We start from the raw sequence: 14,061 nt of genomic DNA on the forward strand, positions 1-14,061 counted from the left end.
TCGCTATGCCCCTACTTATACATCCCAAAATGCCATTGGCCTTCTTGGCAACAAGGGCACACTGCTGACTCATATCCAGCTTCTCGTCCACTGTCACCCCTAGGTCCTTTTCCGCAGAACTGCTGCCTAGCCATTCGGTCCCTAGTCTGTAGCTGTGCATTGGGTTCTTCCGTCCTAAGTGCAGGACCCTGCACTTATCCTTATTGAACCTCATCAGCTTTCTTTTGGCCCAATCCTCCAATTTGTCTAGGTCCTTCTGTATCCTATCCCTCCCCTCCAGCGTATCTACCACTCCTCCCAGTTTAGTATCATCCGCAAATTTGCTGAGAGTGCAATCCACACCATCCTCCAGATCATTTATGAAGATATTGAACAAAACCGGCCCCAGGACCGACCCTTGGGGCACTCCACTTGATACCGGCTGCCAACTAGACATGGAGCCATTGATCACTACCCGTTGAGCCCGACAATCTAGCCAGCTTTCTACCCACCTTATAGTGCATTCATCCAGCCCATACTTCCTTAACTTGCTGACAAGAATACTGTGGGAGACCGTGTCAAAAGCTTTGCTAAAGTCAAGAAACAATACATCCACTGCTTTCCACAAATAGTTCTAGCAAACAGTGGACCAGAAACAACTCTGTGCACAATTTGGAGTTGACTCATTCAAGGCTGGCTTTTAAAAGGTGTAACGTACAAATACAAAACATGTTACTTGCAGTAAATCCCTGATATCAACCCACAGAGAGGGGCCTATACACAGCAGAATAGACTGACACACCCTGGGCTTAAATTCTTGCCCCTTCTCTGGGGTGCTCCCAAGAGAAATCCCATTCAGGACCCAGAGCAGAGCCCTGTAGCAGCACCATGCCTTCCATCACTTCCACCTCTGTTCGGGCATGTGAGAAACAGTGAGTTTCCAAGGGGAACTGGGCCTTCCTTCTTCATTGCCCCTCCAGATGGGCCTCATCCCTCAGAGATGTATTCAGCTAGACAGGCACAGACACTCCAGATGGCACTGACTTTCTCTCAGTCATGCTCCTGCAGTAAAATCCACCCTTCTCAAACTGGCTAAAAGGCTCTCTCAGACCCAGCTGGAATTAATGGCAATGAGACTAACACAGCCAGGAGTAAATGAGGCTATATAGGCTGAGCCAGGGCTCAGGCTGCATCTAAAATGAGACAGACCAGAGGACAGATACAGCTTGATTAGACAGAAAGGCGACCAGCTGGAAGAATCAGACATACAGCAAGAACTGGGAGCTAATGCTGCTGTGGGAACAAGGAAACAGAAATAGTCACCTTCATTAAACTTGACTGTCAGGCTGCAAAATACCTGATAAATTACCAATTCACTTCCTTGCCAGCTGCCCTGATCCTGAGCTCAGCCTTCCTGCCAGAGGCCAAGTGGACTAACTGCACCTCCAGAGGGAAAACCCAGCACCCTTGTCACCCCTGCAGCCCCCAACTCCATGCTTTTTGTGTTGGGGTATGTACAGGGCAGGCAGGACAGCTGGAGGGAGATGAACATGGACATCAGCTGTCACTCTGTCTGAAATGAGACATTTATAGATGCTGCTGTCCCCTCACATTCCAAAATAGCAGCTTGTGCAGCCCTGCATTCCACAGCCCCCAGAAACTCCCAGTCTGAGGCAGGGACCCAGTAGGGCAGCAGTTCCCAAGCAGTCCTTCATGGGCACCTCATGGTGGGCTGAAGAGAGACAGCTGCTTACAGGGGGCCGGCTCTTCCCTTGATTCCAGCTGCTAAGTCACATTAAAAGATGCTAAAAATACATTACATTCTTTCCTGGTGGGACTTTTCTGTGTGAGTAACCACCAGTTGGCAAGAAGACAAGGCCAGGGGAATGGCAGGGCAGGGAATGTGGAGCCAAGCAATGGTGGGCATGGAAGAAAGGGGAGGTGGTGTCTCGGGATGGTATTGGGAAATGGAATGGGACAGGACAGGAGGTGAAGCAATGGAGGAATGAGGGGGGAGGTGGAAAATGGGCACTATGAGAAAGGGAACAGCAAGGGAGGCAGGACCTAAAAGTGATGGGGTGACTGGGGTGGGAGGTAGGGCCCGGATGATGGGGGAACAGGAGAGGCAAGACAATGCTCAGGGCAATGGGAGGAGAAGAGAGGTGAAGTGGGGCTCGCTGGAGATGGGATTGGGACGGGAGAGGAAGAGACATGGAGTGTGGGTGATGGAAGAGACAGGAGGGGGTCATGGCCTCTCTACCTTCAAGGCAGCATTAACTAAGCTGTGAAATCCAGTTAGCCTTCCCTGGAACTAAGAACCCCTGCCCCTCCATCCTGGGATTGACACATGGGAAGTCCCATAAACTGCAGTGTCAAGTTTGTGTCCTAGACGGGGTGCGCCATGTCCTTTCATTTGGCCTCCTGCCATTCCAGCTGGATCTGGGATTCTCCTCTCCTGTCCCACGTCGGTGGGTAGTGCTGCGCATCTTGTTGGGCACCAGCTGCTCCCCACCCCACCCAGCAGCCTACAGCGAGCTCTGCCTGTGACATTACTGCTTCTCAGAGGGCACAGGCCAGGTCCCCCTCAGGACACACTCTCCTTTTCTTCCCCTAGGGACCTCTTCCACCGGCTGTCTCCATCCCTGGCCAGCCTCCTGCCTGAGCCCATCCACAGCCCCAGCGAGGACCCCATCACTTACAGCACGGGTGACTCTTGGTGAGTTGTTGCTGGGCAAAGCTGCCAGGGTCCGATAGTCCAGTCGCAAAGGCTCACTGCTGATACTCTGGAAAGGAATAAAAAACAGGGACAGGTCAGGCCAGGAATGGGATAAGGGAAGAAGGAGGGATCAGGCCAGAGAAAGAGGGGCAGCTCCTCTGCGAGCCAATGAACCTATCAACAAGCAAGGCCTCATCTCCAGGGAAAACTCATGAGAAACTCTCATTGCCTGGGAAAAAGACCAGCCAGTGACGCAACCACTGTCACCTAGGAAATACTTTAGGCATCAGCTTGGAAAAAAAGCAACACACAGCACACGCCAACCCACTGTCACCCAGGAAGTGCCCCTGCCAGTATTCCAAATCCCCATCATTTCTCCTGCCTTGCCTGTGCCTGACTTGAGGATTTCCCATTCATTCCTGAATGTCCCAATCTCTGGTGCAGGGCTTCTCACAGACTGATACATTTTAAGGCCAGAAAGGATAATTAGATCATCGAATCTGATCTCCAGAATGAAACAGGCCATAAAATTTCACCTAGTTATGCCTGTATTGAGGCAATTTTTTTTGACTAAATCATCTTCCAGAAAGGCATCTAGTCTTGATTTGAAGACATCAGGACACGGAGAATCCATTACTCCATTTAATTGTTTGTTCCAATAGTTAGTCTCGCTCATAGTTGAAAATTTTGCCTTATTTCTAATTTGACTTAATCTGACTTCAGCAAGCGGCCATTGGTAATTGTTATGCCTTTCTCCACTAGATTTTAGAGCTTTTTAATATCCAGTATTTTCTTCTTATGAAGGTTCTTATTCATTGTAATCAAATCACCTCTCAATCTTCCTTTAGATAAGCTAACCAGATAGAGCTATTTAAGTCTCTTGCAGTGATGTTGTAGCCTTGTTGGTCCCAGGATATTAGAGAGACAAGGTGGGTGAGGTAATAACTTTCATTAGACCAATTTCTGTTGGTGAGAGAGACTGAATGCATCCGATGAAGTGAGCTGTAGCTCACTAAAGCTTATGCTCAAATAAATTTGTTAGTCTCTGCGGTGCCACAAGTACTCCTTTTCTTTTTGCGGATACAGACTAACACGGCTGCTACTCTGAAAGCTCCTCTGTGGAAGCTCAAAAGCTTGTTTCTCTCTCACCAACGCAAGTTGGTCCAATAAAAGACATTCCCCCCGCACCTTCCCTCTTTCACAGTAAGGCATTTTCTACACCCCTTGAATAATCTTTGTGGCTCTCTTCTGCACCCCTAGAATCCTCCCACCAAGCTCCTCACCTCTGCCTCCTCCTCAAGGAGTTGCGTGGCTGCCTCCCGCTCCCTACGCATCCTCTCCTTCCATAAGAACAGGACAGAGTCAGAACAGCATCCAAGCAGCACAAGCAAAGAGAGAGGGAAAGGGGTCAGCACCACACTGGACAGTCCCTCCATCAAGGGGAGGAGAAAGAGGTAGCGACCCCACACAGCACAAGTTGGGCAGTTACCAGGGGAGCAAAGGGGAGCAGAGACCCCACACAGCACAAGCTGGACAGTTATTAGGTGAGGGGAGCAGAGATCCCACACAGCACAAGCTGGACAGTTATCAGGAGGGAGGGAGAAAAGACCCCATATGGCACAAGCTGGGCAATCATCAGGGGAAGGGAGACATTACAAGGCACTAGCCCCTTAGTGCCACCATCCCTCCAGGGGCAAGGAAAGGCAGAAACTATGACAGAACAAGGACAGGCTTGAACTGAGCTGCTCAGTTCTCTGTCACTCCACACGAGAAGACCATGACTGAGTCTAACCTGGGTGGCAGTGACTCAGCTCAAAGGGATCCCTCCCCCCAACACTGGGCCTGCATATGAAAAAGAGAGGTTACTTACCAGTAAGTGCTGTTCTTTCAGAGTCACCTCTGTCCATTCATACCGGTGGGACTTGGCGCCCCAGGCTTCGAGCTGTGGAACTGCCATGAAAATCCATGTCCATTGGGAGAAGCACAAGAGATCTCCCATGAGGGTGACCTCATCGCCCTGCTCTATACACAGGAGTGCACCCCCAACCCCCTCTGGCCCTTCTCCCCAACAGCAGACCCCTGAAGTTCTATAGAACTCAAGGGAGAGGGAAAGGTGGACAGGTAGTACAAATGCACAAAGGCAACTCTTTAAGAACAACAACTACTGGTAAGTAACCTCTCTTTCCTCTTCTAGGGCCTCTGTGCTTTCCCAGTTGCAGTCAATGAGCGAGCATTCTAAGGCACATAAGCACTCCAGCCCCTATCTCCCAAACAGAGAGTTGGAGCAGGATGGTAAGTTCAAAGAGCAGTGCCTGGTGCCTAGTGAACGCAGATACTGCTGCTTTGCACCCCTCCACTGAGGGAACCCGTCTAAGGCAGACCAAGGATGCTCCAGTGGTTCTCATGGAGCAGGTCTTTAAACCAGGAAGTACTGGTTTCCAAGCTACGATGAGACAATGTTTCATACATCTCCTTATGAAGTATGAAAGTGTCTGTCTGGTAATGGATTTCTCCTGGCATTGTTCCCCATGCACTATGAATATCCTGTTAGATTTTCTAAAGGACTTGGTCTTTTCCAGGCAAACACGAAGTTCTCTCCTGTACATCTAGGACGTGGAGATAAGTTTCCATTGGATGAGAATGGGATGTGGGGAAAGACATCCAGCTGGTGGAACTCTGAGACCACCAGTGCAGGAAAGCTGGGATGAGCCTCATGTCATGGTCTTTGTCCTTGTGAAATACAGTATAAAGTGGAATAGCCATCAAACCCTGAGCTTGCTCACCCTCCGAGCAAATGTAATTGCTATCAGAAAGACTGTTTTGTTTGGTAGACGCCCACAAGAGAGGCTTGAGCAAGAGGCTCATAAGGAGGACATATCAGTTTCATTAGGACAACATTTAATTACTCTTAGGGGAATTCTGCGCCACTGAACATGTGCAGAATTTATGTCCCTCACAGATTTCTTTGCTTCCTTGCAGAAAAATGACTTTCTGATGGGGAAGCAAAGAGAAGCCACAAGAATGGTCATGTGACCCTCCCCAGCAGTTTTGGGTGCTCAGGACAGCCATCAGAGAGGTAAATCACTATGGGGCATGGAGTGGGACTGGGGAAGACCCGGCGGGTTGCTCCTACCGTGTGCCAGGCTCAGCTACTAGTCCCGGCTGGGCTGGGGAGGACAGAACTTCCTCTTCCCCTGCACGGTATCTGGGGCCGGGTGAGACCCACCCTTAGATTTCTCCCTTGGCTATAGGAAGCTGTGTAAATCCTCCCCCCTGCCCCACCCTGTGCTTCCTGCAGCCATTGCTACTCAGCTGCAGGGGGAGGGATTGCTGTACAGGGAGCTGCTCCCCCATCTGCCCAACCTATGTGCATCTAAGCTCCCTAGCACCCAGACCCTCCCACCAAGCCTCACCACGTCCCCCCTGCACTCAGAACCCCCCTGATGAGCCGCACTCCCCCTGCACCTGGACCATCCCAACCAACCACCTGCACCCGGATCCCCACCCCATTGAGCCCCACTTCCCCAGCATCTGGACCCCCCCACACACTGAGCTCCCCATACCCAGGTCCCCCTACCAAGCTCTATCCCCTCCACACCCAGACCCCTCCCTGCTGAGCCCCAACCACCTTCACCTGGACCCCGCTGCAGAATCCCATTACCGTTGTACCCAGAACCCCCAAACAAGCCCTTTTGCATCCAGATCCCCCCTGCACCCGGATCCCCTACTGAGCCGCCCACACCCAGATTGCCTGACACAGAACCATCACAACCCACACCTGGATCCCCCCACACTAAACCCCTCCACTCTTAGATCCTGCCTTGCTGAACCTGCCCACCCACACCTGGTGCACCTGGCACGGAGGGGCAGGGCCCTGGGGTTTTTCTGGGGCAGGTCCAGTCCTTGCACTCTGTCAGGGTTGGGTGCAGCCTCACCACTGAGTCCATGTCTCAGGGGTGAGCTGCCCAGTGATCTCCCACCTCTGTGCAGCCAGTAGCCTGTGCTCCCCAGGGCCATGCTGGAGCCTCCACATTCATTTGACAAATAAAATTTGCAGAATTTTACAGAATTTAAAAATATTGTGCACAGAATTTTTAATTTTTTGGCTCAAAATGCCCTCAGGAGTAAACATTTAGGTTGCATGAAGGCAGGGGTACTCTAATAGGGAAAAACGCACTGTCCATGCCCTTAAGGAACCTGAATATCTTTAACATAACTGTGATGAGCAAATATTGCTGCCATATGGACCTTTAGGGAAGCTCCAGCTAAGCTCTGAGAGTTAAAAGGTAGAATGTACTCTAGGACTTTGAGAACCACAGCTCAAGATGGAGCAAATCCTTTACCAGTGGTCCGGATAGAGAATTGCTTCTATTTCTGTTTATGGCATTTCAGGTGGAGTCTTTCACAGATTCATAGATTCTAAGTTCAGAAGGGCCCATTGTGATCATCTGGTTTGACCCCCTGCAAACCACATTCCATAGAACTTCCCTGAATTAACTCCTTTTTTAACTAAAGCATATCTTCTAGAAACACATCCAATCCTGTTTTTAAAATTGCCAGTGATGGAGAATCCACCACAACCCTTGGTAAATTGCTTCAGTGGTTAATTACCCTCATTATTAAAAATTTACACCTTATTTACAATCTGCATTTGTCTACCTTCAATTTCCAGCCATTGGATGTTGTTATACCTTTTTCTGTGAGACTGAAAAGCCCTCTATAATCAAATTTTTATTCTCCTTGTGAGTCCTTATACTGTGATCAAGCCACTCCCTAGCCTTTTCTTTGTTAAGCTAAATAAATTGAATTCCATTAATCTCTCTCTATAAAGCATGTTTTCCAGTCCTTTAATTATTCTTGTGGCTCTCTCTGAATCCTTTCCAATTTATTAAGATCCTTCCAGAACTGTGTACACTAGAACTGAACATAGTATTCCAGCAGTGGTTGCACCAGTGACAGATACACAGGTAATATAACCTCTGTTCTCTTACTCAATATTCCCCTGTTTATGTAACCAAGGATCATATTAGTCCTTCTAGGCAGTGTGTCACTGGGAGGTCATGTTCAGCTCACCATGACTCCCAACTCTTTTGCTGAGTCACTGGTTCTCAAGATAGATTCCTCCATCCTGTAAAAATGGCCAACATTCTTTGTTCCTAGAGGCATACATTTACATTTGGCTTTATTAAACTGCATATTATTTGCTGGATTCTCCATCACTGGCATTTTTAAAAATCAAAATTGGATGTTTTTTAAAAGATCTGCTCTACTTCAAATGGAATTATTTTGGGGAAGTTCTATTGCTTATTACATAGGAGGTCAGACTAGATGATTACAACAATCCCCCTTCTGGCCTTGGAATCCATGAATCTATGCTTGTGCCCAGCTCACCAAGTGCTCTATGATCTGTCCTCTTAATTATTTACCACTCCCTTCAAGCTTTGTCTTATCTGCAAACTTTATCAGCGATGATATTATGGTTTCTTCCAGGTCACTGATAACAATTTTAAATAGTGAGTGGCCAAGAACCAACTCCTGCAGGACCCCACTAGAAATACACCCGTTTGATGATGATTCCCCATTTACAATTACATTTTTATGTACCTCAGCTAGCCAGTTTTTAATCCTTTTAATATATGCTATGTTAATTTTGTAGTGTTCTAGGTTTTTAATCAATACATCCTGAATTAACAAGTAAAATGCCTTACACAACTTTAAATATATTACATCAGTACTATTACTTTTATGAACCAAACCTGGAATCTCATAAAAAAAAAAACAACTAACAAATTAGTTTGACAAGATCTGTTTTCCACATACCCATGCTGATTGGCATTAATTATATTACCCTCCTTTAATTCTTTATTAATCTAGTCCCGTATCAGCTGTTCCATTATTTTGCCTGGGATCGATGTCAGACTAGCACCCAAATAGTTACCCAAATCATCCCATTAATCCTTTCTAAATATTGGTACAGCATTGGTTTTCTTCCAGTCTTCTGGAACGTTCCCAGTGTTCCAAGAGTTCTTGAAAATCAACATTCATGGTCCAGCAAGCTCCTCAGCCAGCTCTTTGAAAACTCTTGGATGAATTAAAACTTTTTAACTTTGGCAGCTGCTGTATAACATTCTCTTAAGTTACTACTGGAACGGATAATTTCATCATCATTACATAATATAATATCCTGTTTTTTTCCAAATACAAACAAAAATATTTATTGAACACTTCTGCCTTTTTTTGCATTATTGACAATTCTATAATTTCCTTTTCCCAGTGGATCAATACCACTGTCAGGACTATTTTTTGTTCCTAATATACTTTTAAAACTCCTTATTGTCCTTAACTCTGCTGGCCACAGATTTTTCCTTTTGTTCTCTTATACATTTTCTACCTTCTCATTTATATTCATAAGTATCATGGGAAACTTGAAATAGAATGGCTTGGGGCCCCCTGAGAGCCAACGTGATCCACATTAGCCAGCAGGTTATCTCCATACTGTGAGATGGAGTGTCTCTGGGTCAGGATGCAAAGTCCTCCCTTGCTGTTGCGAGAGGCATCTGGAGAGAGAGGCAGCAGACACAGTGCAGAAGATCTGGGTACCAGTCCTGACGAGACAACATTGGGCCTATTAATATAATGTTGGCTTTGTCCAACCAAATCTTCCTTATGACCCTGAGTCTGAGGGGAATGGGAGAGAAGACATACAGAAGTTGGCTCCAGTCCAGGAGAACCACATCCAAGATAAGACTTTTCTCTGTGTGCTCCTGTGCAGAACACATGGCATCTGGTGTTTTGTTCAGCTGTGAAGAGGTCTACTACAGGGTTACCTCATCTCTGAAACACTGCTTTATCCATCACTGGTTTAGGACCACTGGGGATGATTCTGAGACCTCCTGCTGAGCAAGTCTGCCTCCATGTTCTCCTCTCATGAAGTGCAGAACAACAGGGAAGATTTTGGATGCACCACAGCCATAGTGTTCTTGCCTCGACTAATGACAGACAGGAATGCGCTCCTCCCTGCTTGCTTATGTAGTAAATGGGTGTGGTGCTGTTGGTAAGCACCTGTACTACATGATGTTGCAGGGACAGGTGACGACCCTGAGAGACCATCGTACTGTCCTGAACACCAGTACACTGATATGGAGTCTGGACATCCAGAGCTTCCACAGGCCAAATACTTTGAGGTCTTGTAATGCAAACCTCAGCCTAGACTAGAGGCATTGATGGAGCATGTGAGGGTAGGGAAGAGAGAGTAAAGGGTATTTGCCTGAGGACATTGTCCCTGTTCTCTCACCACTGAAGCTGTTGGTACACTCAAAGAGGGATGGGCAGTGCCCTTTGCAGGCTGTGTATATTCTGTGTGGCTTCTTGTCGTCCAGAGCAGCAAGGGTCTCACGTTCAGACAAACAAAGGGTGCAATGTAGATCAATGAAGCCTCAGGCCTAGTAGTTGCAGGAAATGTGTTGTGGTCTGTATAAGTTGCTCATTAAGAGTTGTTAAGGTGTCTCATATTTTGCAAAATCTCTCCTCTGGAAGAAAGGCTCTGCCTGAGTGCAGTCTAGGATGCTCCAGGTAAGGTGATATGCTGTGCAGATAGAAGCAAGGATTTAGTGACTGGAAGAAGTTGCTCACGTATTGGATTGCTGAGGCGAGACAGTCATCCAGGCATGAGCAGAAGAGTGACAAGGTTTGAAGGGAGGGGATTGGGGGGATGCGTTAGCGATGTGGTGCACATCAGTATGCAACTCTCAAACAGACCGTCAAAATCACTGTTGAGAGACTGATGCGGAGGGCTGTGAGGAAAAGCGCCCCGGGATCCTGCTCCCATACTGTTGAGAGTATTTGCCAGCAGCCAGTTTAGTAGGTGGCCTATATCATCTATGAGACTACATCCCTTGGTGTTGTGAGGAAAGCAGAATGACGAGTAGGAAAATCTCCTTAGAACTGAGGAAGAGTGTTAATCCCAGGGAGAAGGCAGTGGCCATAGTGGCCTTGATCTTCTCCAGGGTCTTGACAGTTTTGTCACTACAGAGGCCTCTGCCCTCAAATGGAGGTTTTTGTTTTTTCCCTGAGATTCCAGTGTGAGACCAGAGGATCTTAGCCAGAAATATCTCCTGAGAGCCACTCCTGTGACCAACGTCCTTGCACAGCCGGTATCAAGTGGAGTACCCCAAGGGTCGGTCCTGGGGCCGGTTTTGTTCAATATCTTCATAAATGATCTGGAGGATGGTGTGGATTGCACTCTCAGCAAATTTGCGGATGATACTAAACTGGGAGGAGTGGTAGATACGCTGGAGGGGAGGGATAGGATACAGAAGGACCTAGACAAATTGGAGGATTGGGCCAAAAGAAAGCTGATGAGGTTCAATAAGGATAAGTGCAGGGTCCTGCACTTAGGACGGAAGAACCCAATGCACAGCTACAGACTAGGGACCGAATGGCTAGGCAGCAGTTCTGCGGAAAAGGACCTAGGGGTGACAGTGGACGAGAAGCTGGATATGAGTCAGCAGTGTGCCCTTGTTGCCAAGAAGGCCAATGGCATTTTGGGATGTATAAGTAGGGGCATAGCGAGCAGATCGAGGGACGTGATCGTTCCCCTCTATTCGACATTGGTGAGGCCTCATCTGGAGTACTGTGTCCAGTTTTGGGCCCCACACTTCAAGAAGGATGTGGATAAATTGGAGAGAGTCCAGCGAAGGGCAACACAAATGATTAGGGGACTGGAACACATGAGTTATGAGGAAAGGCTGAGGGAGCTGGGATTGTTTAGCCTGCAGAAGAGAAGAATGAGGGGGGATTTGATAGCTGCTTTCAACTACCTGAAAGGGGGTTCCAAAGAGGATGGCTCTAGACTGTTCTCAATGGTAGCAGATGACAGAACGAGGAGTAATGGTCTCAAGTTGCAGTGGGGGAGGTTTAGATTGGATATTAGGAAAAACTTTTTCACTAAGAGGGTGGTGAAACACTGGAATGCGTTACCTAGGGAGGTGGTAGAATCTCCTTCCTTAGAGGTTTTTAAGGTCAGGCTTGACAAAGCCCTGGCTGGGATGATTTAACTGGGAATTGGTCCTGCTTCGAGCAGGGGGTTGGACTAGATGACCTTCTGGGGTCCCTTCCAACCCTGATATTCTATGATTCTATGCTGTCTGAGACATCAGAGGCTGCTCTTAAAGAGCATCTAGCAAGCATGCAACCCTTGGTGTCTCAGCTGCTGCCATCTGTTCCTCTGGCAGGGAGTCGAAGGTAGGCTCCTAGAATCCCACAGAGCATAAGTGTAACAGAGCAGGATGGCCTGGTAGTAGCAGTAGTAGCAGACTCTCCTGCCAAATGCATCCAGCTTGCACCCTCGATGTCAGAAGGGGCAGACTGCCCCAAACTCTCCCCTATGCTGAGCACATCACCAGAGGATGCAGCAATAGACACGGATATCCTTTCGCTGGCTCACAGCTCGGGCTGTCACTCCAGGGCAGGTGGGAGGCTCCAAGCTAGAGCCCAGCTGCTCCCCAGCTCCCTGGCTCCCCACTGGGCTTATAGCCAGGGTCCCTGCTCCAAGCTGGGCTTGTGCCCAGGCTTCCTGCTCCGAGCCGGGCTGCCACCCAGACTCCCCATTGGGAGCCTGGCTGAGCCCAGGCTCCTGGTTCCAGGTGCAGAGCTCCCCACTGGGAACCCAGCTGCTCCCCAGGGCTCCTGGCTCCCCTCTCCCAGCTGGGCTTGTGCCTGGGCTTTCCGCTCTGAGCCTGTCTGTCGCCAAGGCTCCCCACCCCTCACCAGGCTGCCACCTGGGCTCCCAATTCGCTGCTGGGAGACTGGGTGCCGTCTGGGTTCCAGGCTTTCCGTTCCACAAGGAGCCCGGCTGCCACGCAGGCTGCCTGGGCTCCAGACTCCCAGCTGGGATACTGGCTGCCCCCCGGGGCTCCTGGCTCCCCGCTCCTAGCAGGGCTTGTGTCCAGGCTCCCCACTCCAAGCCAGGCTGCTACCTGGGCTCCCAGTTCCCCACTGGCATTCTGGGTACTGCCCAGGCTCCAGGCGCCCTGCTGCCCACTGAGAGCCCAGCTGCCTCCCAGAGGTCTTGGCTCCCTGCTCGCTGCTGGGAACCTGGGGGACAGGGAAACCCGGGGGAGGGGAGGAGGGGGGGCAGCCAGGCTCCTGGCAGGGAGCCCAGGCAGTAGCAGGGAGCAGAGCTGAGAGCCCTGGCAGTAGCTGGGCTCCCATTGGAGAGCGGAGAGGAGAGCCTGGGCAGCAGCTGGGCTCCCAGTGGGAGCTGTGTGTGGACCTGAGAGCCTGGGCTCTCAGTCCTCCACACTGTCCCTCTTAAGTCAGTGGAAGCGCTCCTGTTGGGGACGTGTACACCGACAGAAAGAGGGTAGTGTGGACATGAAAAACCGCAGAAATAACTCAGGTGGCCTATGTTAGGTCGACTAAGTTTGTAATGTAGACATGTCCTCCATAACAGCTCCTGAAACTGCTTTTGATCATCAGGAAGGAAAACAGATGAAGCAACAATCTGATCGTCTTGTGGGGGTGCTAATAGTGTGTGCCTTAAAGGGAGGCTCGTATGGTGCCTCTGAAGAGGTATTGTTCCATTCCTCAGATATGGACAGATCCTCCTAGAGACATGACAGATCCAGGGCCTGCACTGGTCCAGCAAGAAAGGTGCATTTGTTTCGGATGAGGAAGAGGCACTGGCAATGGCAGTGGTCCCAGAAAGGGTACCAGCACCGGTGCTGAGGTCAGTGCCAAAGCTGATCTTGCAGCATCCAAAAGAACCTTCAAGTCCTGCATGTAGAGCCACGTGAACAGCTGAAGAGGGACCTGCATCATATCCTTCTGTGATGTCTGGATTTGAGGTGAGAGAAGAGGTCTGATGTCCTGAGATCAAACTGAGGCATGCTCCAAGTCTATCTCCTAAAGACTCGAAGGTACACCAAAGAGGCTTCTGACTGAGACTGGAGGAACAGACCAGGGCAGAGAGTCAGGGAGCAGAAAAGCATACCGTGGAGTGGCTAGTAGGTGTGCGGTGGACCTCCATGCAGACATGGAAAGTTCAATAGTGTCATCAGAATCTGAACCAGAGGGGAGTCAAAGTCTGTTAGTGCCAAGATGTCTGGCTCTGGTGGAGAATGGAGAAGAGGTGACAGCCGTACTATATGAGAGACTTCAAAGTACTCAGGTGATAGGGAGCATGAAGAAGACGAGACATGATTCTTCCTCTTTTTCTTCTGTTTTTGACCCTATTGTAGTGAGATGTGCACTCTCTTCTCTCTTTTACCCAAGCCAGCATCTGACTGGACTTCAGATCCCAATATGAAGGCGCTGGAGGATAGGTCCAGAGACTGAAGCCTCAAGTGTCTCCCTCTTCTGGTGTG

General features: G+C 49.2%; 1 protein-coding gene across 20 annotated transcripts in view; it reads right to left on the reverse strand.

The window, feature by feature from the left end:
• The window catches only part of SCRIB (scribble planar cell polarity protein), a 237,931-nt gene that overhangs the window by 98,115 nt on the left and 125,755 nt on the right, over nt 1-14,061 (reverse strand). For 17 of the 20 annotated variants that reach the window (XM_084621786.1, XM_084621785.1, XM_084621779.1 and 14 more), the window contains 2 exons: nt 3,979-4,035; nt 2,679-2,762 (listed from right to left, as the gene is read on the reverse strand). In XM_084621786.1, coding sequence (XP_084477912.1) covers nt 2,679-2,762; nt 3,979-4,035 — 141 coding nt within the window. The remainder of the gene's footprint in view (nt 1-2,678; nt 2,763-3,978; nt 4,036-14,061) is intronic. The other 3 variants (XM_084621778.1, XM_084621790.1, XM_084621784.1) reach the window with 1 other exon arrangement.

Source organism: Lepidochelys olivacea (assembly GCF_965140295.1).
Source record: "Lepidochelys olivacea isolate rLepOli2 genome assembly, chromosome: 2".
Lineage (NCBI taxonomy): Eukaryota > Metazoa > Chordata > Testudines > Cheloniidae > Lepidochelys > Lepidochelys olivacea.